The 21623-nt window shown below is 44.4% G+C and overlaps 2 protein-coding genes across 2 annotated transcripts; both read left to right on the top strand.

Moving 5' to 3' along the window:
• Nucleotides 1-4689: 4689 nt before the first annotated feature.
• LOC123186292 (uncharacterized) lies at nt 4690-6628 on the top strand. Its single transcript, XM_044598075.1, has 3 exons — nt 4690-5209; nt 5441-5667; nt 5743-6628. The coding sequence occupies exons 1-3, from the start codon at nt 5143-5145 to the stop codon at nt 6448-6450; spliced, it is 1002 nt and encodes a 333-aa protein (XP_044454010.1). The 5' UTR covers nt 4690-5142; the 3' UTR covers nt 6451-6628.
• A 2108-nt stretch (nt 6629-8736) lies between these two features.
• Nucleotides 8737-13129, top strand: LOC123186291 (uncharacterized). Its single transcript, XM_044598074.1, has 3 exons — nt 8737-9987; nt 12078-12304; nt 12384-13129. Exons 1-3 carry the CDS (start codon nt 9207-9209, stop codon nt 13005-13007), a joined length of 1632 nt encoding a protein of 543 aa, XP_044454009.1. The 5' UTR covers nt 8737-9206; the 3' UTR covers nt 13008-13129.
• Nucleotides 13130-21623: the final 8494 nt, after the last annotated feature.

Below are 21623 nucleotides of genomic sequence, written 5' to 3'. Positions count from 1 at the left end.
AGGAAAAGTTGCTTTCTCCTTAGTTAGCTTCACTTGGAGTTGATCATGAGACTCCTTGAGGCTAGCGTGAGTACCCTTCAAGGCCTTGTGGGCCTTGTCAAGTATATCAAACTCCTCTTTAAGTCTAGCAAGATCAACCCCGAGTTTGGCCTTCTCGGAATTTAGCACACGAGAAACAATGAGGACATGCTCATAATCTTTCTTTAACTTAGCATGATCAACGTTGTGTGACTCCTCAAGAGCCAAACGAAGACCACGCTCTTTCTCAAGAGCATTGGAAAGATCCGAAATCTCATCGGCATAGTCACGACTATGCCCTTCTATCTTAGAGATGGTGTCTTCGTGAGCCTCGATCATGTCATTGGCTTCACCAAGTTGTTCCAAGAGAGAAACAAAGTGCTTCTTGGATTTTCCCTTAAGTTTGCCCATAAAGGCCTCAAACTCGTTTGCCTCCACATTAGCTCCCTCAAGTTCACTAATGTTATCCATCGGAGAAGGATGATTAATGATGGTAGTTTTGATATTGGGGGTTACCTTGTTGGTGGCTTTAGCCATGAGGCACTTGGCGGTGATGCTCTTATTGGGTGAGTCGAAGAGAGACACCCGTGAAGTCGTCGCAATGGCAACGGAGGCCATGGCAACCGACTCATCATCTTCGTCATCGTCATCATCCTCATTGTACTCTTCTTGTACAACCAATGCCTTGGGAGGAGTCTTCTTGGTGAAGTTGTTCTTGTTGGGGAACGACTTGGCCTTGTCCTTTCGGATGAGCTTGCCACCATTGTCTTCCCTCTTCTCATACGGGCATTCTGCAACAAAATGACTCACATTGCCGCAATTGTAGCAAGTCCTTACACGTTGCTTGCCCCTTGTGCCACTCGAGTTGTTTTTGCTAAAGTTTGGCCTCGAGTTTTTCTTGCTCCAAAATTGCCTTGAAGCAAGTGCCATGTGTTCATGATATGCATACTTCGTATCTTCGGGGTTGCTCTCCTCTTCTTCCTCCTCTTCTTCTTCAACGATGAGCTTGGCCTTCAATGCAAGATTAGGCTTCTTTGCCCGTTGAGAACGGAGCACCGCATTGTCGGTGGTCTTGCCCAAAATGTTCATGGCCACAAACTCATCCAACACTTCGCTTGAGGTCAAAGTGTGGAAGTCCGGTCTTTGACGAATGACGGAGGACATGGCCTTGTGATAGGGAATCATTGCCTTGAGGAATTTTCGCTTGATCCAATTGTCATCTGTGTCCTTGCTCCCGTGATCTCATAGTGAGACCGCGAGTTTGGTTACTCTCCGATAGAGCTCACGAGGTTCTTCATCTTCCTTCATTGCAAACTCATCGGCCTCATCTTGTACCACTTCATAGTTGGAGCGTTGAATGCTTGCGCTTCCTCGGTAGAGAGAGACGACACAATGCCATGCATCTTTGGCCAAGGCGAAGGGACGAAGATGAGGTAGGTCTTCGGGTGGAATTGCATCTTGAATGATGAAGAGAGCATTCTCATTGAATTGATTGTCCGCGGCTTCTCGAGGAGTGAAGTTGCTTGGATCATGTGGATAGAAACCTTCTTCAATGATTCTCCAAAGGTTAGTGTTCACATGATTTAAATGACGTTTAAAGCGGTAAACCCAAGAATCAAAATCCTCATTTTTCACAATCTTAGGGGGAGGACCGGCATGATTCAAATGAGTGGAAGGAACCAGTCCACCATAAACAAGTGGTGGTTCCACATGGGCAAAGATGCCGGTGCCATTCTTACCACTAGAATAAGGAGCCTTTTCACTACTAGCTTCCCCCTTGTCGGGGATAGCATCCGTCACCTTGTTAGCGGGATCACCCACTTTCAACGGTGCGGTGGATAGTTTAAGCCCCTCAAAAAATTTAGTAAACATGCTTTCAACTTCGGTCGTCATGGAGGTTTTCAATGTCTCCAAGGCCACATTGAACTCCTCACGTGAGACCGAGGTTCCCCCATCGCCCATAGACGAGATAGGATTCACACCGGAGTGTTCCTCCACACCGTCTACGGTATCAACCATACTCTTTGGACGGTAAAGTCCTTAATAAAGAGACGAGGCTCTGATACCAATTGAAAGGATCGATATGGTTGACTAGAGGGGAGGGGGGGGGGGGGTGAATAGGCAACTAACAATTTTTAGCTTTTCTTTAACAATTTAAACTTTGCATCAAAGTAGGTTGTCTAGATATGCAACTAGGTGAGCAACCTATATGATGCAACAAGGATAGGAACACAAGCAAGCAAGAGATATGAAACAAATAAGCTTGCTCAAATAAAGGCACGAGATAACCAAGAGTGGAGACGGTGGAGATGAGGATGTGTTGCCGAAGTTCGACGGTGGAGATGAGGATGTGTTGCCGAAGTTCCTTCCCTTTGAGAGGAAGTACGTCTCCATTGGAGCGGTATGGAGCCACAATGCTCCCCAAGAAGCCACTAGGGCCACCGTATTCTCCTCACGCTCTCACACAATGCGAGATGCCGTGATTCCACTATTGGTGCCCTTGAAGGTGGCGACCGAACCTTTACAAACAAGGTTGGGACTCTCTCCACAACTTAATTGGAGGCTCCCAACAAAACCACGAAGCTTCACAACAATGGAATATGGCTCCGAGGTGACCTCAACCGTCTAGGGTGCTCAAACACCCAAGAGTAACAAAATCCACACAAGAAAGTATGGGGAAAGCAAATATCCTTTGGTGGAAGTGTAGATCTAGGTCTCCTCCTTTAATCCCTAGCAAATCAACAAGTTTGAGTGGTTAGAGAGAGAGATCAAGCAAGAGAGCTTGAAGTGCATTAATGGTGGAGTGAGAGAGGTCAAAAGGTAAGAGTGGTAGGTGGGAGAAGCTCCCTTATATAGCAACCCTAAATTCCAGCCGTTACTGTGTTTTTTGCACTGCAGCGGTACAACCGGTCCTCGTCCCGGTACAACCGGGACTCACGGTGTATATGCAGAACCCTACCAAGCGGTACAACCAGACCTGCAGGCGGTAGTACCGGCTAAGAAAAATAACCGGACTAACCGCCTAGCCACCGCACAACCACCGCATCAAAACAGGAGCTTGACCGGTACTTGGGCGGTGCTTGGCCGGAACAACCGCATGGCCTTGAGCTCTTGGGCGGCTAAGTTCTGAGCGGAAGAACCGCTCGGACCACCGGTGGTACCGGTCATCGAGGAACGACCGGACCAACCGGGCCACTACCGCCCAAGAACCGCATCAAACCAGAAGCGCGAGCGGTACTTGAGCGGTGCATGGCCGGAACCACCGTCCTAGCTTTTGCAGAGCATGGTGGCGGTACCACCGCCTGGAGGCAGCGGTACAACCGCTCGAGCAAAGCTGATGAGCGACAAGACCCAGCGGTACAACCGCTCCAGAGAGCGATACAACAGCTGGGCAGAAACAGTGAGCAGGAATAGATAAGGGAAGAGACAAGGAAAACTGTCTCTCTCTCTCTCACCTGAGAAAGACAAAGGAGGGGTGATGAAGGTGTACGTGAAAAGATTCCCCCAGTTCTTTCTAATGAGGATTCCCTCTTGATAGTACGGGTTCCCTACGACCAAAGAGATAAAAAAGCATAGGGGACACCGTCTTTGATCTTTTCCTACAAGAGAGAATAGCAATTCGATGTAGGCTTAAGCATCGAGAACCTGAAACATATAGCACACGATTAGACCACAAAGGGTTGTCATCATCATCCAAAACATAAAGAGGGAAATGCCCTTTCACCCCCTTCCGACATGGTGGCTCCGATCAGCGTTGGCTTCCTCATCCTCTTTTCCAGATACGGCGGCTATGGGATTGCTCAGCCTCAGGCCAGGGAGAAATCCCTGCTTGGTTTGCCGATGCTGGCAACGGCGGCGTCTGCGGATGTCGCTTCCTCCTTGAAGGCGTTGTCAAGGCCCTTGGCTATGCTCCTCTTCGAGCTCAGGGGAAACCCTAGGTCTGGTTGCTGTGGACCAGATGGCAACGGCGTCTCGGTGTCGTATTCCTTCTTCAAGGCGCTATCTTGCTCGCTCGCGGTGTCCACGGTCTTGACTCCGGCGATGTTGGTGACCTTGTTGGTTCGAGTTTGCTGCTCTTTGTTTGGGTTTGGTAGGTCTGTGTTGTATCTTTTCTTCGGGCTGAGCATCCCTTGTCTTTTCTGCTTTGGGCACCATGTTCACGTCTGTCTGCGTTCGTGTCATGTGTTGTATCCCTATCTGTACTTATTCTACTCCTTCTATCAATGCAATGATACGCAAACTTTGCGTATTCGCGAAAGGAAAACTCCACCCAACCACATCATCCACACCCTCTGTAATTTGCATCACTGTAACTCGCGACCAAAGACGAAGGAACTAGAGCAGCGCATCCGCTATGAGATCAGGGCCAATGTCGCCGCCGTCGGTTCTGGAGTTGGTTGGCCGGCCACCGCCGTCTTGCCTCGCGGGGAAGGAAGAATCGAGATTAGGCAAAGGATTGTGGATAAGTTGAGAAGAAGTTATACGGATGCTTTAAGATTCACACTGCCACGTGTCTTTTGATGGAATAGGTCTACAGATCGTTAGCGTGCGTCCAGGTCGTATATGATTTTTTTTCCGTGTGTGTATGCGTATCCATGTAGGATACCTATACCTAGTCGGTTTGTGTTAGGCCTAGCTTAGTATCGATCCTGTTGGCGCTAGTACGTTCCACCGACAGAGCCGATCGCAAGTTAAAGCAAAGCCCAGGCCAACGTGGTATCGCTAATCAATCCACCTGCTAGCTTGTGTGCTTGGCTTGTTGAGGCTAGGCTATAGCTTGCACGTACGGGTTGCTCCGGGTGGATTTGTTCTGGCGTTCAAAAACCAACAAAACTAAAGCGGAGATGATCGGCCGCCACGCCGAAGAGGAGGAGGAGGAGGTGTCTGGGATGCCCCGAAAATCGCTTGACGAGTCGCGCATGGATCATCTCCAAGACGAGATGCAGAAATTGCTGCAATCTTCATCGACCAACGAAAGGGATGCAGTGAGATCCTGGCTCAAGTCTGAGCGCTGCCTGCGCGCGCTCTCCCAGCTACAGTCTATCTCCGCACGCATCGATGGTCTCCGGAGGTCGAACCCAGGCCTCGATCATGACCTGAAATTGATGCTGAGACCTTCCAAGCATGAATCGGACTCCAGCCCACCGTAGCATGTGGGAATTGATCAACCCCAACAAGTTTGAGGAATTGAGTGAGTACATCTTCTTTTCTTGCTCTCGCTGCATGTGTTACTACTTGTGTAGTAGTACCAACTCTGCACTCAACTCTATGTCTATTAGTATTGGATTTGGCGGATTAGTCTTTTCTTCATGTCAAGTGCCTATGGCTACATGTTAATTACATTGATATAAATAATGAAATCAGATGTTTACCTTTTCAGTCTGCGTTAGATTCCTAACGCACTTGACTTGGCTTCATGCAGCATCACTGACTTCCATGCTCTTTACAAGCTGCACACCTGGACGCATGCCATGGTACGCTGTTAACCAGCTGAGCTTGCAAATCTACTCAATCAAGATTACAGAAATTACTGATCTCGAGTGGCCATTGGTGGTTTATGGAATTATTGCCGCCCGAGACACCGTGGACAGCTGCCGAAACCCTCTGTTCCTTTGTCCAAGGGATGAGTGGCAGTGCATCACCCAACAGGTATGCATGGTATAATGTTTGTTCTTCTTGTTGTTGCTTCGTTGATCAGTAAGTGACAAATGATAATGGTTGTAGGATCCCTTTTTGCGCTTGACTGGCCCAGCTCGTGCGATTTTGTGTGAAGACCCCGTTTCTTTTGAAATCCAACTAAAATTAAAGGGCAGAGCAGAGTCTGAAGATAGAGTATTCATCAGTGATATATTGTCTCATGATGCGAATGCTGGTGATCGGTTTTCTACCCTGAATGTAAGCAACCACTTTTGCAAGATGGAGCTTTGCGTTGAGCGATTTAAGGGGTCAGTCCAGGCAACTATCTTGGATGTTCATGTCGTTGAACAAGGATCACCGCCTTTTCCACATGGCGGCCGAGTTGTCTGCTCCTCGCTGCCTCGTGGTGTACATGAAGTCAATTGGCCCTCATCTAGGCAAATTGTGTTGCTTGATTCAGTTGATGGGAGAAGGTTTATAGATGAGCATGGTTATATTGATCTGCAGAGAAATGTTGTTTCTGCTGAATTAAGAGGAGAATTGATTGTCTGTATCAAGGCCTACTCACCATGTGGTGACATATGCGGTGATGTTCATTTTACACCCAAGAAGTGCAATTTCAGTAAAGAGAGAATTGTCCTTGGGGACATGGAGGTCGAGGTTACAGTGGCTTGGTCTCTAATGGTTGACGATGATGTGACTATCCAGGCAAGTGGCCATGTGGACCCATTTGGGATGTGCCCACCTCTACACCCCTCTCTGTTGAAAGAAATGGACTGGTCTGTTTATGCTTAGTCTTTGGTAGGATCTGTATTATGTTATGTTCAGAGAAATGAATGGATATGTCTAGTCTTTGGTATGATCTGTGTTATGTTATCTGAACCTCTGGTCTGCAACTAGTACGTTTTTCTGGAGACAAATAACTGCCCTGCTTATGCACATACGATTGTTATATCTTAACTGCTTTATTGTCTGTTGGAGTTGTCTGTTTGTTATTTCTGCCTATTAATGTTGCTAGAATTGATGCTGATTTGTCTCTGCCATTGTGTTCCAGTTGAAATAACTCTCACAAGACCCTTGTTATTCTACTCTATTGTATCATGAATAATTACATTCCTCGGCTGTTAGAGTTGTGTCGAATATTGTCTACAAGGTAGGTTACAGTTCGACTTGTAGTTGTATTGTGTTTAGATAGGATATGGAGTCAGATCCAAGTAGGACACTTGTATCTTAGGCCTCTCATATATAGCGGGGTAGACACACGATATAACCTATGCCAACATGATAGCACAGGAACGCAGGGGAAAACGGCGGCATGTGCCGGCGTCCAGGGTGACCGGGTGCGGTATTGTAGTGGTGTCATGGGGAGGATCGCCCGTAGTCAGGCCCCGGAGATGTCGGTGAACCTCGTTAACAAATCTCGGTGTCGTGCTCGTGTGATTGCATGGTCCTCGGATGATAACGGCATGTCTCGGATTTCTTCTAACATCGGCCACCTTGACGTGCTTGTTGTTAATCAGTCATGCTACACACGTAATTCAGTTGTGTTAGACAAATTTTCTAGTGGTAATCCAGTCATCTAAACAGGCCACTTGGGCGGATCCATGGCGTGCTGCAAGGTTCCCGTGCTGCCGCCGAACGCGACTCGTCGCTGGTGCTTGGGTTGGATCTATGCATGACGTTTACAAGTGCCGGTGCTGTCGCTGGGGGGGTTGGGTTTGACAGGGAGTGCAAGAGAGCTCGTGTTGCAAAGCGCCGAGCACAACACGTGCATTGCTGCAAAGGCTGCCGCACCTCAAGGCTCACTGGGGAGAGATCGGACAGTTGTCCCGCGCTCCATCCAACAAGTGGTCGATCTTCTAGAATTATGGGTTCCTATAAAATAATGAAATTGAGAGTTATTGGTTAAATAAACACCCGTCCTCTCATTTGCTTGTAGTCCCTAGTTTCTTTTTTACTTCATGTATGAAGATTTGTTTGAAGTCAAACTACACAAACTTTGACCAAATTTATAGTTAAAAATATCAACATCTAGAATGCTATATTGTCAATGTTGATATTATTTCCTATATAAAGATCGTCATACTTTATGAAGTTTGACTTCACACAAATTTTATATGCGGACACAAAAAACAAAGGAAGTACCATAGAATCCCTAACTCTAGCTAAAAAACCCGGATGTGATAACTGGCGAAAGGTCGCAAGGAGGTCCATTCCAGCGAACGCCTTCCCCACCATTGCACGTATCTTGGCGCAAGACTGATCAACTGGAGCTGTTCGCTGTTTCTCGGTTCCTAGCGAAAATTTTCTTTTTTGTTTCCTCCAGAAAGTGCAGGACCAAGGTGCGCGAGCATGGGTTCGAACTCGCGACCTCCTGCGTATGAGGCAGGGGCACTTACCCCTTGACTAAAGTTGAGGGTTGTTAACACCTGCGCTTAAACTATGAAAATTTGATTTTCTGAAAGATAATTTTTGTTTTAAATTTGATTATTCATTTGAACTATTTTTTTCCAAAAATAAGTTTTTTTTCATTTTTAAAAGAAAAAAAATCTGTTTTGAAAGAGGTTTTTTTTCTAAACTTTCCATGTGCAATTTTTTTATTATGGGTAGCCTGACTTTTTTTTAACCATGGCATTTTTTGTCTTCCAAAACATGAAACTTATTCATGGAAATTTTTGAATTGTTTTTTTTTACATTCTCATGTGGCAATTTATTATTAATGTTATTATTAATAGCATGCATTTTTAATAATTAATAAAATGGAAAATATTATTATTATTATTACTAAGATAGAATTGAATTTTTATTATTAAGAGGAGGGACATTTTTTTTACAAAAAAACTTATTCAGGCAATGGCCAATTTATTGGATTTATCTAAAAATTAATTTTGTAAAGTATTGCATGGTATTTTTTTTATAAAATAGAGCATGACAGTTGTAAACTACTCCCTCTTGAAAGAAATATAAGAGCGTTTAGATCACTACTTTAGTGATCTAAACGCTCTAACTTATATTAGTTTACGGAGGAAGTATATTTTTCTTGTACGAGTTTTTTCACATTTTTTTGTTAATGGCATTTTTTTGTGGAAAAACTGCTATATGGGCCTAGCCCATTTTTTTCATACACAATGGGCCAGGATCGACCCCTTGGCGGATCGACCCCAAGGGTCCCCAGAAAAAAATCCCTAGCTGCCGAAGAAAAAGAGCGCAGCGGCGGTGAAGAGAAAGATGAGTGGTCGCCGCCCTTGTGTGATGGATCCACTAAGAACTGGCAACTGATCCGAGCTGGAGCCGATAGGATTCGTGGGTGTCATGGGGATCGGATCAGGGAAGCGCAATGGCATCTCCCTCAGGAAAGCTGAAGTTGCTCCTGCCAAAGGGCTCCTATCCGGACCCGGAGAGCTGATCGTGGGGATGTTCAACTTCGACTAGGAATCAACCGTGAGGCGGATAGGAAAGACGGCCACAAGATTGCGGCCCTCCGCTGCAAAGTCGAGGTTGCTCCAGGATAAAGATCCAAGAGAAAGAAGTGTGCACGTTGCCCTTGTGCGATGGAGCCGGTAAGAAGCGGCGACGGATCCGGCGAGCTGATCGGGATCGGATCCGGGAAGCGGAAGGGGGTCGGATCCGGGAAACGCACGGGCATCTCCTCAGAAACGCTGAAGTTGCTCCTCGCAGAGGCGTTGAAAACCAGGGTAAAGAATCAGATATCGAGTCGGTTGAGGAATATCGACGACCAAGGCCAGCGGATCCAGGCGCTGCGGGAGTTTCAGGCGTGGATCATGCATCAGCATCCACAGTCGAGCATAGACGCGCCGATGCAGACCGAGAAGAGCGAGGGAATCGAAGATCTGGGCAAGCTGGTCGACACTCTCGCCGGAGAGATATCGAGTTCGATGGTGGTGGAATTTGCACTTCGAGAAAAAGAAAAGAAAGTGGAGCAGGAAGAGAAGCTCGTTTGCGCATTAGATTCGTGCTCCGAGGAGATCCGTGATCTGTGGGAAAACTTCCCAAGATACGAGCACGATCTCGCCCTTCTCTCCAAAGTGCAGTCAATCTCTGCAAGTATCGATATGCTTCGGAGACTGGAACCGGAGCTTGACATCAAACTGAGATCGATGGAGGTGAAGACTGAGGAGGAGGAGATCAGCAGGGATGATCTTGGTTGCAAACTGGGATCGATGGAGCTGAAGGTTGATGAGGAGGAGTTGAGCAAGGATGAAGAAGCAAAATCCGAATCAATAGCAGCCGGGATGGTGGTCGAGGGATTGCAAGCCTACCGTAGCTGCTGGGAGTCGTTATGGCGCCCTGCGAGGAGTTTCGAGGACATGAGTAAGTAAACAACTACTCCCTCTGTAAACTAATATAAGAGCGTTTAGATCACTATTTTAGTATTCTAAACGCTTTTATATTAGTTTACGGAGGAAGTACTTACACACATGCTTTTCGGTTTTCACCTTGATCGTCTTTACAGTTAGTTTGTTTTTCTACTTGCTCCAGCTGCACTTTTCACTATGCAAGCAAACCTAATTGCATCCACTCTATAACCTCTGAACCCTTCGTTCAGTAACTAGAGAATGTTTTCTTTCAAAATAACTAGAGAATGTTTGCATTGCAGATATATATAAGTACTTGATCTATATTCAATTGACTCGATCTAATAGAGAGTATATTATTTTTTCTACCTTTCAAAATTCATTATAACAAATAAATTGGCTACTGTAAACTCTACATATTTAGCCTTACAATAAATGAAATAAGACACGCATAGTGTCTTACACGTAGCAAAAAGATCCATGTACATACAGAAAAGTCTGAAGAGGGTTGACTGAAATAAGTTTATAGGGACACGACATATTTTGTTGTGCAAATTATTGTTGAGGTAGCAAAATTCGATTGAGCTGCACAGGTTTCCTGCATCACATCAAAACAGGCGCCACATTACTGGACCTTCACTGTGTTTGTTCATCTTCATCATCCATGACCTCCAAAAACCACACGCGGACAGGCCCTGCTGGGGCACTCCACACACACACTCCTCGGCCCGCCACCGGAACCCGTTATTGCGAACTTTAGGAACGTTTTGTCTAGCAAATGTTCATGGAAAATTACCTGTGAAACCATGATCTTCCTGAAGATCCAACTATTAGTTCATCTTTTACAGCACCCTCACACATTACAGTAGGGGACTAAATTCAGTCATCAGTTCCTAGGCAGCCACCATCCAACAGGAACAAAGAGCAATGGAAGATAGACGACTATACAGAATGACATTTATAAAAAAACAAAAAGCAGAATTTCCTAAGACATCAGCCCTTGTGGACTGATGTACTCTGCAACAGTACATACAAACTAAAAAACACTTGATAAACGATGACAGTGAAGTTGTATGAGAGTGACTAATACAAAGACTAAAAGGACAAAAAAGAAGAAGAAGAGGGAAACAAACTACATGAACCAGGGTGCTTTCCTTATATCCATCCTGTGATAGGACCCCAAAAGATATAGATCATTCAGCTGAACCCCATATCAACCTATCAAAGCACATTGTATCCTCAATGTAGGCATACATCAGAGCGGATAAAGTAGAATTGCAACTGAATGTCAGCATATAATTTTGCATAACTGCAATAACATTGGCACAGCAGTTAAAAACATTGAGTTGATTGCTTCATTTGTGAACTTGAAGGAAAAAGAGAAGGCTCTCAATCGATTTAAGAGTTAGTTTTACGAAAATAAACAAAGGCCACTATACCAATCTGAGTGTATATTATGCACCATTCCGTTACATTGCGATACTTTCTTTATTATAAAGGAACAGAAAAGCACAAACAAAAACAACCCTATGGTTGCCCACGCCTTGTTTTCTGAACATGTGGGTCCGAGTCTACTTGTTGTTCATGAATTATATAGCTTAAAGCGCCTGTTTCATTGTCTAACTATAGCTGAAACTTGAGAAGGTAAATAGTTTACATTTGGTAGCAGTAATCAAAGATTTTGAAATGTGTATTTTCCTAGCTGAAAAGTAATGTTGGCAAGAGAACTTGAAAATAGCATTGTAGATTGCAAAGCTACGCATCAGTGTACTTAAATAAGGGGATGCTATAGGACAAATGCCGGGAAGATTGTACTCGATACTTACACAGAATTTGTAGACTCACTAAAAGCTGTACCTTCCACATAGGCAACAGAAGTTTAATTAGTATTTATAAATTATATTAAGTATTATTCTTTCTTAAGCCTTATTCTACTTGCTCCCATTGCACTTTCACTATGCAAGCAACATAGTTCCATTCATTCTTTAACATTAGTTCTATAATTAGGGGAGGGATTTTCCTTTGTATGTAACCAAACTGGTACAGGGGACCTCATGCTCAGTTTGTAGTTGTTTAATTTCTAACTAACACTTCATTGGCATGCAGCGTTAGCGAGTTCCATGCTCTTTACTCACTGCACACCAGGCCGTATGCCAAGAAATGCCATCGTTGGGAGCACCTTGCAGATCTACTCAATTAAGGTTGCAGAAATACACGGCTTTGAGAGCCCCCTGAAGGTGTACGGTGTGGTTGCTGCCCGAGACACAGTGGACAGCAGTCGTAACCCAATCTTCCTTCGTCCAAGAAATGGCTGTCAAATCCTCAATCTGCAGGTATGTATGGTTATTCAACTATTTTTCTGGACATCTTTGTCGCTGTTGATTAGTTCATGACAACTGATGATGCTTGCAGGAGCCCTTTCTACACTTAACTGGCCCATGTCGTGCAATTGTGTCTATGAACCCTGTTGACATTGAGATAGAGCTGAAACTAAAGGGGGCAACCAAGTCCGAGGACAGGATATTGATCAGCAAAGTCTATCACTACAATGGTGAAAGGTTAGGTACATATCTCGTCGGCGACATGCATTGTGGGATAGAATTATGCTTTCAGCAACTTGAGCAGTCCATTCAGGCCACAATCTCGCGTGTTCGGATTGTTGAAAGGGACTCAGCGCCTTTTCCGCATGGTGGCCGAGTTGCGTGCTTCTCGCTACCTCGCGAGCAATCCGAAGAAATTGTGCTGCTTGACACAAAAGGTGGGAAAATGCCAATGGGGAAACACCGTTGTTTTGAGCTGTCCAGAAAGGTTGTCTCTGTAGAATTAGAAGGGAAGCTCAAAGTTATGATTCAAGCATATGCACCATCTGGTGAAATCACCGGCGGTCATGTCCTGTTCACACCACAAAAGTGCAGCGCAACTAAAGGTATCTGTCATCTTGGTGAAACTGCGGTGGAAGTTACCGTTGCTTGGTCGCTCCTCCCCTCGCCGAAGGAGACCTTACCATGTCCATTGCCTGTAGACAGGATTTGTTAGGAGATGGCTATATTTTGAATGATTATGTGTGCACTTTGACTTGTGCATTTAATCTTTTGTGTGGAAAGTTGGTGCTTCGATGGTGTACTAATTATTTGTGAAAGCTAAGATATTGTATGCAAGCATCAATTTCTTCATCAGCTACACATTCATCTTGTCTTGTGTGAAAACAAACCAATTCGTGTGTGTGTGTGTGTGTGCGCGTGTGTGTATTTGGATTCATTTGGCTATGAGTTCATTTGGCTACGAGCCTCATTTGTGCCATTTAAATTCTTTATAATCCTTCCTATACAAAACTGATCCAAGCCTGTGGATGTGGAACACACGCATGTACGTACCTGCCCTATTGTCATCCCAACAGATATGAGACCACTGAACGAACATTCCCCCTCTTTTTTCTCGGCATGCTCTGACAAACACCGGAGAGTTAGTTGGTTGCCAAGTGGCAAACAGCTTGCATTCCGGAAGGAGCAAAATCCACATCGCAAGGCCCACTGCTGTGGATGTGGTGACGACGGACTAATTTGTCCTGTTGACAAAAGGTTGTGACCTTCCTTTGAAGAAAGGAGAGGATCTTTTGACAATTCATAGAACGGAAAATAGTTTTCTGGACGTTTATGTTAACTCTAGATTCGTGTTTTTTGACCTTTGGATTGCACGTGGCTGATCCTAGATTTCCATAGGTTGGTTAATCAAATAAGTGGTCCAAGGGATGCAAACTAATACACAGGAGAAAAGCAGAGGGTATCTTAGAAACAGATAAGCCCCTGGACTAAATTGCTAGTACTAGAATTTGCACATGGAACAAATTTCTGGGCGGCCGCTTGAGAGTCAATCTGGCTGACCTGAAAGCACCAGCTACCTGGACAAAACAGGGCACCAGTTGAAGTAACTAAGCCAGATGCTGCCCTCTTGGGTTAGAGGACTCCGCAAAAGTCGCAAATCCGCAAAATTTCGGCGAATATACGGGCTCGTCCCAATTTTCTGGTCAGCATAGAGCTCGTATACTCGGCCGGCCCGTAATTTTTTTTACCGCGGCCCACAAACCGCCCCCCCCCCCCCAAGCAGTATATCTACGGGTTCGCGGTGCATTTGCGTGTCGAAACCCTATCCCCCCGTCGTCGCGTCTCTTCACAATTCCCCACTCCTCTCCTCACATTTCTCGCCGCCGGTGAGCCCCTTCCGCCTCCGGCCGCCATGTGAGGTCGCATGTGGAACTCCGGCCACGGCTCCGGAAGCAGCTCCGGCGGGGGCGGCGACCCCGAGCGCGAGCGGCGTGTCCGCTCGGACGGTGCGGGGCAAGGAATTGGACGAACAGGGGCCTCTCGCCGCCGCCGAGCTTCCTCGTCCGCGAGACGGAGGAATACGACCGTCGGCACGGGCGTACACCCTCCTCGGCCGCGGGCTCATCCTCCGCCGCGAGTTTTTCCCATGCCACGAGCTCTTCCTCTTCCGGCGCGAGCCTTCTTCCCATGAAGAGAGAGTGGTCGGAGGAGCCGGAGGAGATCGAGGTCGTCGCCGTCAAGCAGGAGCCCGAGAGATCGGGAGCCGCGATGTCATCAGACCCGAGGACTTCGCCGCCGATGTCGACGCGATCGCGGCCGCCATTGCCGAACGCAGCTTGCACGAGGAGGCGGAGCGCTGGCGCCACCACGAGGAGCTCGAAGACCTCGTGTTCCAGCAGGCGGTCGCGGCAAACCTTGCTGCCAAGGAGAAGGACGACGAGTAGAGGCGCATCCGCGAGGAGCAGAAGGAGAAGTACATCGACCTCGGCAGCTCCGACGAGGAGGATTGAGCTCCTCCACCGTGTCGTCTATGGCCACGAGCTCGGCGCCGTGAGATCCCCACCCCCTCTAGTACTAGTAGTGAATGTAGTATATAGTATGAACTAGTGTTTGTAATGAATTAGTGTTTGATGATGTAGTATATGTAGTATGTGATGAACTACTACGTTGCAATTTCTTTCGCGATTTTTTTTTTCAAATTATGCAGTTTCATATACGGTTTTTGTTTGGCTGCACACGTTTTCGACCCGCAAACGAGATCTTCGTCGAACTACAAACGCATTTTGTAGGGTCTACTAGAGATGCTCTTATTTTGGTCACCAGGGCATCAGGCCAAGTTGGGGCAGCGGCCATGCCACCCGCAAGTGGGTGGACTCGTACACTGACCGGACCATGAAGTTTCTGCCCATTAGCGAAATATTCTCTCCGTCTAAAAATAAATACTTCTCCATCCGAAAATATTGATCGGACAAATGGCTCCTTGATTTAGTGCTCTAGATTCGTGCGTTTTGACCTTTGGATAAGCTCTGAGATTGCACGTGGTTGATTCTGCATCGGTTAAAAATTGGTTCAGGTACATGAGATACAACTTACAAATAAGCAAGCGAAAGGCATCTTGGAAACAGACAATCCTCTTGGACCAAATGGTAGACATCACGAGTGAAACAAATTCCCGGCCGCTCGAGTCAATCTAGCTAACCAGAAAGCACCAGATACATGTGGACAAAACAGAGCATCAAATGCTGCCGTCTTGGGTTATTTTAGTCACCTGGGCATCAGGATCAGGCCAGATGCTGGGGCGGCGACGTACACTGACCGGACCATGTAGGGCTGGAAAAAAAGCTTGAATCTCGCGAGCTAAACGAATAGCTCGTGACTCGGCTCAAATCGACTTGAACTTGAAGAATAACGAGTTGAAATTAAAAAAGTCCAAATCTCTCGCCAAGCTTTAGTTTAAGATCGTTTATAGACCAAGTTAAACGAGCCAATCTCACGAGTACTCGTGTAACTCGTTAGGCTCGGTACAAAAAATCAGCCACTCTCAATACAAAAAAAAAAATAAGCCACTCAGCACCCTACGTTCCAGACGCACAACACAAGGCCCAGCCATTGAAGACCCACCCGCCTAGGAGACTCATGCATTACAAAGAAATTACAATTGTTTAGTGATATATATGTTTAATATACATATAATCATTTTTTATCATTTTGAGGGTTTTATGTTCATATCTTTAATGAGCTTAACAAGCTAAACGAGCCAGCTCGCGAGTTATACGAGTCGAGTCAATCTTGAGTTTAAGCTTGTTATAGTAACGAGTCGAGTCGAGCTAGCTCGTTAACGAAACGAGCTCTAACGAGTCGAGCCGAACTGGCTCGACTCGGCTTGAATTCCGAGCCGAGCTGGTCCGACCATGAGATTTCCATCCATTAGCCAAAAATGTTAATTTGCAGTGGCAAACCCCTGGGGATTGGCCAATCCCCTGACCTAACCATCAACCACCTAGCTGACTAGCCAGTGTCCGTTATGCGCCTGACCAGTCTGTTGCTTTACCTAGCTTCATTAATCTTCTCTCCTCGACCAAGTGGACAAACATAAGCAATATAAACATCTACTCCCTCCGCTTCCTAAATACAAGGTCTTTTTAGATATTTCAATATAGACTACATACAGAACAAAATAAGTAAATCCACGCTCTAAAATATGTCCATATACACATATATGTGGTTCATATTGAAATATTTAAAAAGACTTGTATTTTGAAACGAATGGAGTATATAATGTTGAACTATATTGCCCATCTTTTTCCATCAGTTCGGATTGATGGGTAAACTGTTTAAGTGTACAAACTTGCAACCAAGAGATTCAGGGTTCAAAACCTAATAAACGCCCGCTTCCACTGCCCACGTCCAAAGAAATATAGACGTGAGGGAAGTGGAGTATAATGTCGGCCCTTTCTCATAGTTCGGACTTTCGAATGAGTTGGCTGAATTTCTGCCGGAGCTGAGCTGCTTCCCATAAAAATACTAGAGTTCAGCCAAGTTCTTTTCCGTGCATTTTGAGCACTGTGCCTCCGTCCTGGTTCTAAAACAACAAATCGGCAGCCCGTACATTCGTCACACGCCAACTTAACCGTACTAGTGGCCTAGTATACATCCATCATGCTGTCAACCCTCTTAGACCAGGGTCCAAATCTCTCGCCTAGCATCCTCATTAATCTAATACTACAAGCAAGAGATTTAGGCATTGATTGAAGGACATATCATCGCCCTGATGAGCAAAGCTTGAGCCGGACATTATACTCCAACACTCTCCCTCACGTCTATGCTTCTTTGGAGCTATATGACGTGGGCAACGGAAGCGGGGGCGGTCCACAATTATTTATTGCGTTTACTGAGTTTTGAACCCTGAACCTGTTGGTTGTAAGTTTATGCACCTAATCAGTTCATCCATCAGACCGATCTAATGGAAAAGACTAGACAACACATTATACGTCAACACTCCCCTCACGTGTGGCTCCCTCGTGCCTAAACGTAGACCGAAAGTGGGCTGCAATTCAATTGCGTCAGCCGAGTCTTGAACTCAAGATCTCATGACTCTGATACCATGTACAAGTGCATGCTCTAGCCAATGCAACCAAAAGACTGATCTGAGATAGAGGGCCGGACATTATACTCCAACATATACTCATATGCATGGCTGCAATCATCACAATAATTGTAAATTATCCAGCTTGCGGACGGCTTAAATATTAAATCTCTTTCATGCGTACCTGAAAGCGGTGGCGAAGCTTTGTAGAGAGCAACCTGGGCCATTGCCCCCCAACCCATGAGAAAGTTAGCAAATATCCCCTAGTATTCAGCCCATATGTCGAATTAAAATCAGCCTAAAAGCATGTTTCTTCCTCCAGCCCATTTGCCCCTCCATAAATTCAGCCCAAGCTCCGCCACTGCCGGAAAGGACCAGCTAGGAAGTAATCAAGAGAAAATTCCAACTAAATCGGGCCCAAATAGCCTAAATTTTTTTGCGGGAGAGCCTAATTAAAATGATAATGCTAAAGATATCTCATATACGTATATAGGACACGTCTCCCTCTCCCTCAAAAAAAAAATAGGACATGTCTCCGTGGGAAGTCCCAGTACTTAGCATTACTTCGAACTAACCAAGAGCTGGCCTCCATACTCTTATAGTACATTATATCCATTAATTAATTTTTTACAAGTAAAGCACTAGGTCATGTTCTAAAATGGAAGCTAGCAATGTAGCTGATTTAAGTTCCATACGCATATGATCTAGCAATCCATGTTTTTCTTTTGAATAGTTTGGATTGCTTATAGTACTCTTTAATCCCTTCTTAGGCTTGCTTAAGTCTGATGTGATACGATCCCATATTTATTTTTGATGATATGGTAGCTGACTAGGCGGGTCAACCGGTTAAAACTACTCCAACTCACCAAAAACTGGTTTGAGCAGAGGGCAGGGTTGAAACTTGACTGGTATTGATAGTTCAAGGTGGTAACTTAGACGGTTTCATAGTTTATGGTTGATTCTTAGACAAATGTGACAGTTCAGGGTTGAAATATGAACTTTTTTTCCATTTACTGGTCCACTCATTTCTTGCATGCATTTTCCTCTGGTTAATAGGTTTTTCATATCAATGATGTTTACTGCTAACCATGGCCTTGAAATTCTATAACCCACACTCCCCCACCAAAAAGAACACTATGAGGGCATCTCTATTTCGAGACCCTCATTTTTTTGATGGCATTTCAACCACATGTTCAAAAGCATCCCCTACATTAGTTTCTTTCTCTTTTACTTATTTGTACTCGACGCAAACTATATGCATACAACACATTCTAGCCCCGAGATAATATGGACATATATTCTACCACACCTAATTTATCAACATTTCAAAACTTAAAGTCATAATTCATTTTGAATTTGAAACACAAAGCATGGTAATTATCAAACACATGCTTCTTTTGGTTGGGTTTCTTGAGTAGCTTTTTGTAGGAAGAAGCTGAAACCCAGCCATACACATCTTTTGACCAGCTACGGAACCATGGCCCAAATTTGCTTCTAGTTATAGAGTCCATAAAGAAAGGTTAGACAACCCATAGAGATCACCCAACGTAATACCGTACCAAAGTCATTGTTTTTCCAAGTGTCGGCTCTGGCCTTCCATTGTAACTACAACAAAATTGTCACATGAGCGCATGACACCAAACGAAGTGGTTTCCCCTTCTCCTTAATTCTGGTTCTCGCCCCGAGCTAGGAATACACCCACACCTAGGGATATAGATCCACCACGCCACGGCCCAGGTTCACATGACGCAATCGTTCCTTGGCTGTTGGATGCATCCATCGCAGACGGTAACACTCGTCGTCTCTCCGCCGACCCTAACCGACCCACCTGACCATGTTGCCTTCTTGCGATTCCTAATCAGGCCGCCTCCCATCACCACTAACCGCACTGTCTGCCTCCCATGAGCAAGTGCCTCCACTTACATACCATACGCATCGATCATCACTGATAATAGCACTAGTAGACTCCTACATCTTCTTCTGACCATCCATGACCACACAGTTGTTACCGACCAAATTCAGCCATCCAATGCCACACCACTATTCCCGGTGAGTGCTGCCGCCGCATGAATGTCCTGGTCATGCCTAGATTATAGATTTTGGAGTTTTTCCTTGATGCAAATTGGAAGTGTGTATATGTTTTCTTCATAACTAGAAAGGACAATAGACTAGGGAAGGTTATAGTCTTTCAATTTATTTCAGTTTCATAAATTCCTTCTATAGGACTAGGTGTGTTTCGACTCATGATGTTGATTTAATAGATTTTTACTTCATCTTTCTTCTCACATGTACTATAGTGTAAATATAATATACTTAATGCATATGTACATGTGCACACTGACACATTAGCTATTTTTATTACGCACATAAATTTGCTTTAGAAAGATTTAGAACAAAAAAACTAGGAGTTGACATGGGATCTAATGTTGCTTTATCAAAACTGGTCTTTTCACCCAAAGCTTCATTTCATATCCGCTTGGCCATGCTCGAGCATGTTTTGCAATGGCTTAGTATTCATGCTACAATCAGAAATGTCTAGTCACAATTGAGGAACACAATATCAAAATTTGAAAGCTTGGAACACTCTACGTAGATGCCTAAAAGAACTACATTTTTTGGCTTTAGATTGCTTGTCGATGGCTATGGGATCCTAAAGCTTATGAAGTTTAAAGAAAACATAATCAACAAATTAATTATCTAATCGTATCATGGTATAAAGTAAAAGTGAAATAAATAAACTGGCTAGAAAGCAAAGGGAATCTGAAGCTTTAGAGTCAGGCATATATGAAGATGAAGGTGAGGCCGGGGTACATAAAGAGGTTAAGGACATGCTCAAGAGATTATATGAGGAGATGGATGAGAAAGTGTATAAGATATGCATGGCTAGAGATTATATCTAATGGGGAGGATCTAGTTGTAGAACTGATGCGGTGTTGATCTAAACAAATGACTTCTTTGAATCCTGAAAGTGATCACTAAAAGGTGTCATCAAACCAAAATTTAGACAAGGTAGGAATCAAAAAGTGTGTTGTAAGACTCGGTGCATGTACATTGAACCCACAACTTGTAGAAGACTCTGAAAGTTCATACACTATCTTTCTCAATTTTTGGTAATCAAGCATTCATAATTCTTAATGGTTAGGTATTTGCATCTAGTAAAAAATGTGTTATGATAATAACATATATTGGTAATTTTTGTTTGTAATTACTTGGCTAATGAGACACTTCATAATTTTTTTGTATTATGATATTATGGCATATAGCTTCTGAGGGGTTGTTGTCTTGCCTGTTTACACGGGATTTGCAGAACACCTACTTTAATATTATCCCTCTATTTATAAAATATCATAACTCAAAAATTGACCATGGATGTTTCTTGTTTTTTTCTGAAGCCCACCCGAATATTTATCCTTTTTAGCATTCATGCCAAATATGTACTATGTTGTAATATAGGAAAGGACAAAAATTTATATAATTTGTAGGAATAACCATTAACAAATTGTCTCACTGGTATAACATTAGAGCATGTATAATGGAGGTGCTTAAGAATTAAGAGGAGTGCTTACAGAGAGTAAAACCTTGAATTTTTGCCGCATCACATTCACCAGGTGTTTGTAGAGAGGGATCGTTGTTTCTTTTTGCTTGCGCTACTAGCAATTGTCATAAATGAAAATCACAAACACTGACCGAATTCCACGAGATCCGCCGGAGACAAACCTTCACATGCTACAAGAAAAAGACACTCTAAAGCATGTGGGTGTCCCATGATTATCCTCGACGTCTCTTGCACATGCCGGTGTACATATGCTATATACCGAGATGAGATCAAGTCTACAAACATTAGTGGCAGAAACTTGCGCCTTCATATTTTCATGATTTCGAGCTTGGCGCCTGAGAATCAAGTTGACCAACATGTGCTCCCCGCTCTATTTTGAAAACAACAAATCGGTAGCCGTTCGTGACACGCATACCAGGTTAACCATCATCCAAATGTCTCATCAAAAATCCTCCTCAATCTAATCCTTCAAGTAAATGCTTTAGGCTTTGTTTTCTTGACACGTCAGCCATATAGTACTCAATGCGTGGCTCCAATAATTGCGACAACTATAAATTACCCAACTTCTGTTGATTAATTTAGCCCTCATTACAACACGACAACTAAGATATTTTAAAAAATATCTCCTCACAGGAAAAGATAAGATATTAAACCGATAAGCCCCAACATCTAGCAATTAATACTAATCG

This window comes from Triticum aestivum, chromosome 2A, assembly GCF_018294505.1.
Source record: "Triticum aestivum cultivar Chinese Spring chromosome 2A, IWGSC CS RefSeq v2.1, whole genome shotgun sequence".
In the NCBI taxonomy this organism is placed as follows: domain Eukaryota; kingdom Viridiplantae; phylum Streptophyta; class Magnoliopsida; order Poales; family Poaceae; genus Triticum; species Triticum aestivum.
This window is presented reverse-complemented; position numbering and strand designations above follow the sequence as displayed.

What these genes read in the sequence shown, in the direction of transcription:
- LOC123186292 (XM_044598075.1), top strand. Translation starts at nt 5,143, where the DNA reads ATGAATCGGACTCCAGCCCACCGTAGCATGTGGGAATTGATCAACCCC. An exon ending in CAACAAGTTTGAGGAATTGA is followed by an intron (nt 5,210 to 5,440) that starts GTGAGTACATCT and finishes GGCTTCATGCAG; the next exon opens with CATCACTGACTTCCATGCTC. An exon ending in GGCAGTGCATCACCCAACAG is followed by an intron (nt 5,668 to 5,742) that starts GTATGCATGGTA and finishes TAATGGTTGTAG; the next exon opens with GATCCCTTTTTGCGCTTGAC.
- LOC123186291 (XM_044598074.1), top strand. Translation starts at nt 9,207, where the DNA reads ATGGAGCCGGTAAGAAGCGGCGACGGATCCGGCGAGCTGATCGGGATC. An exon ending in GAGGAGTTTCGAGGACATGA is followed by an intron (nt 9,988 to 12,077) that starts GTAAGTAAACAA and finishes ATTGGCATGCAG; the next exon opens with CGTTAGCGAGTTCCATGCTC. An exon ending in GTCAAATCCTCAATCTGCAG is followed by an intron (nt 12,305 to 12,383) that starts GTATGTATGGTT and finishes TGATGCTTGCAG; the next exon opens with GAGCCCTTTCTACACTTAAC.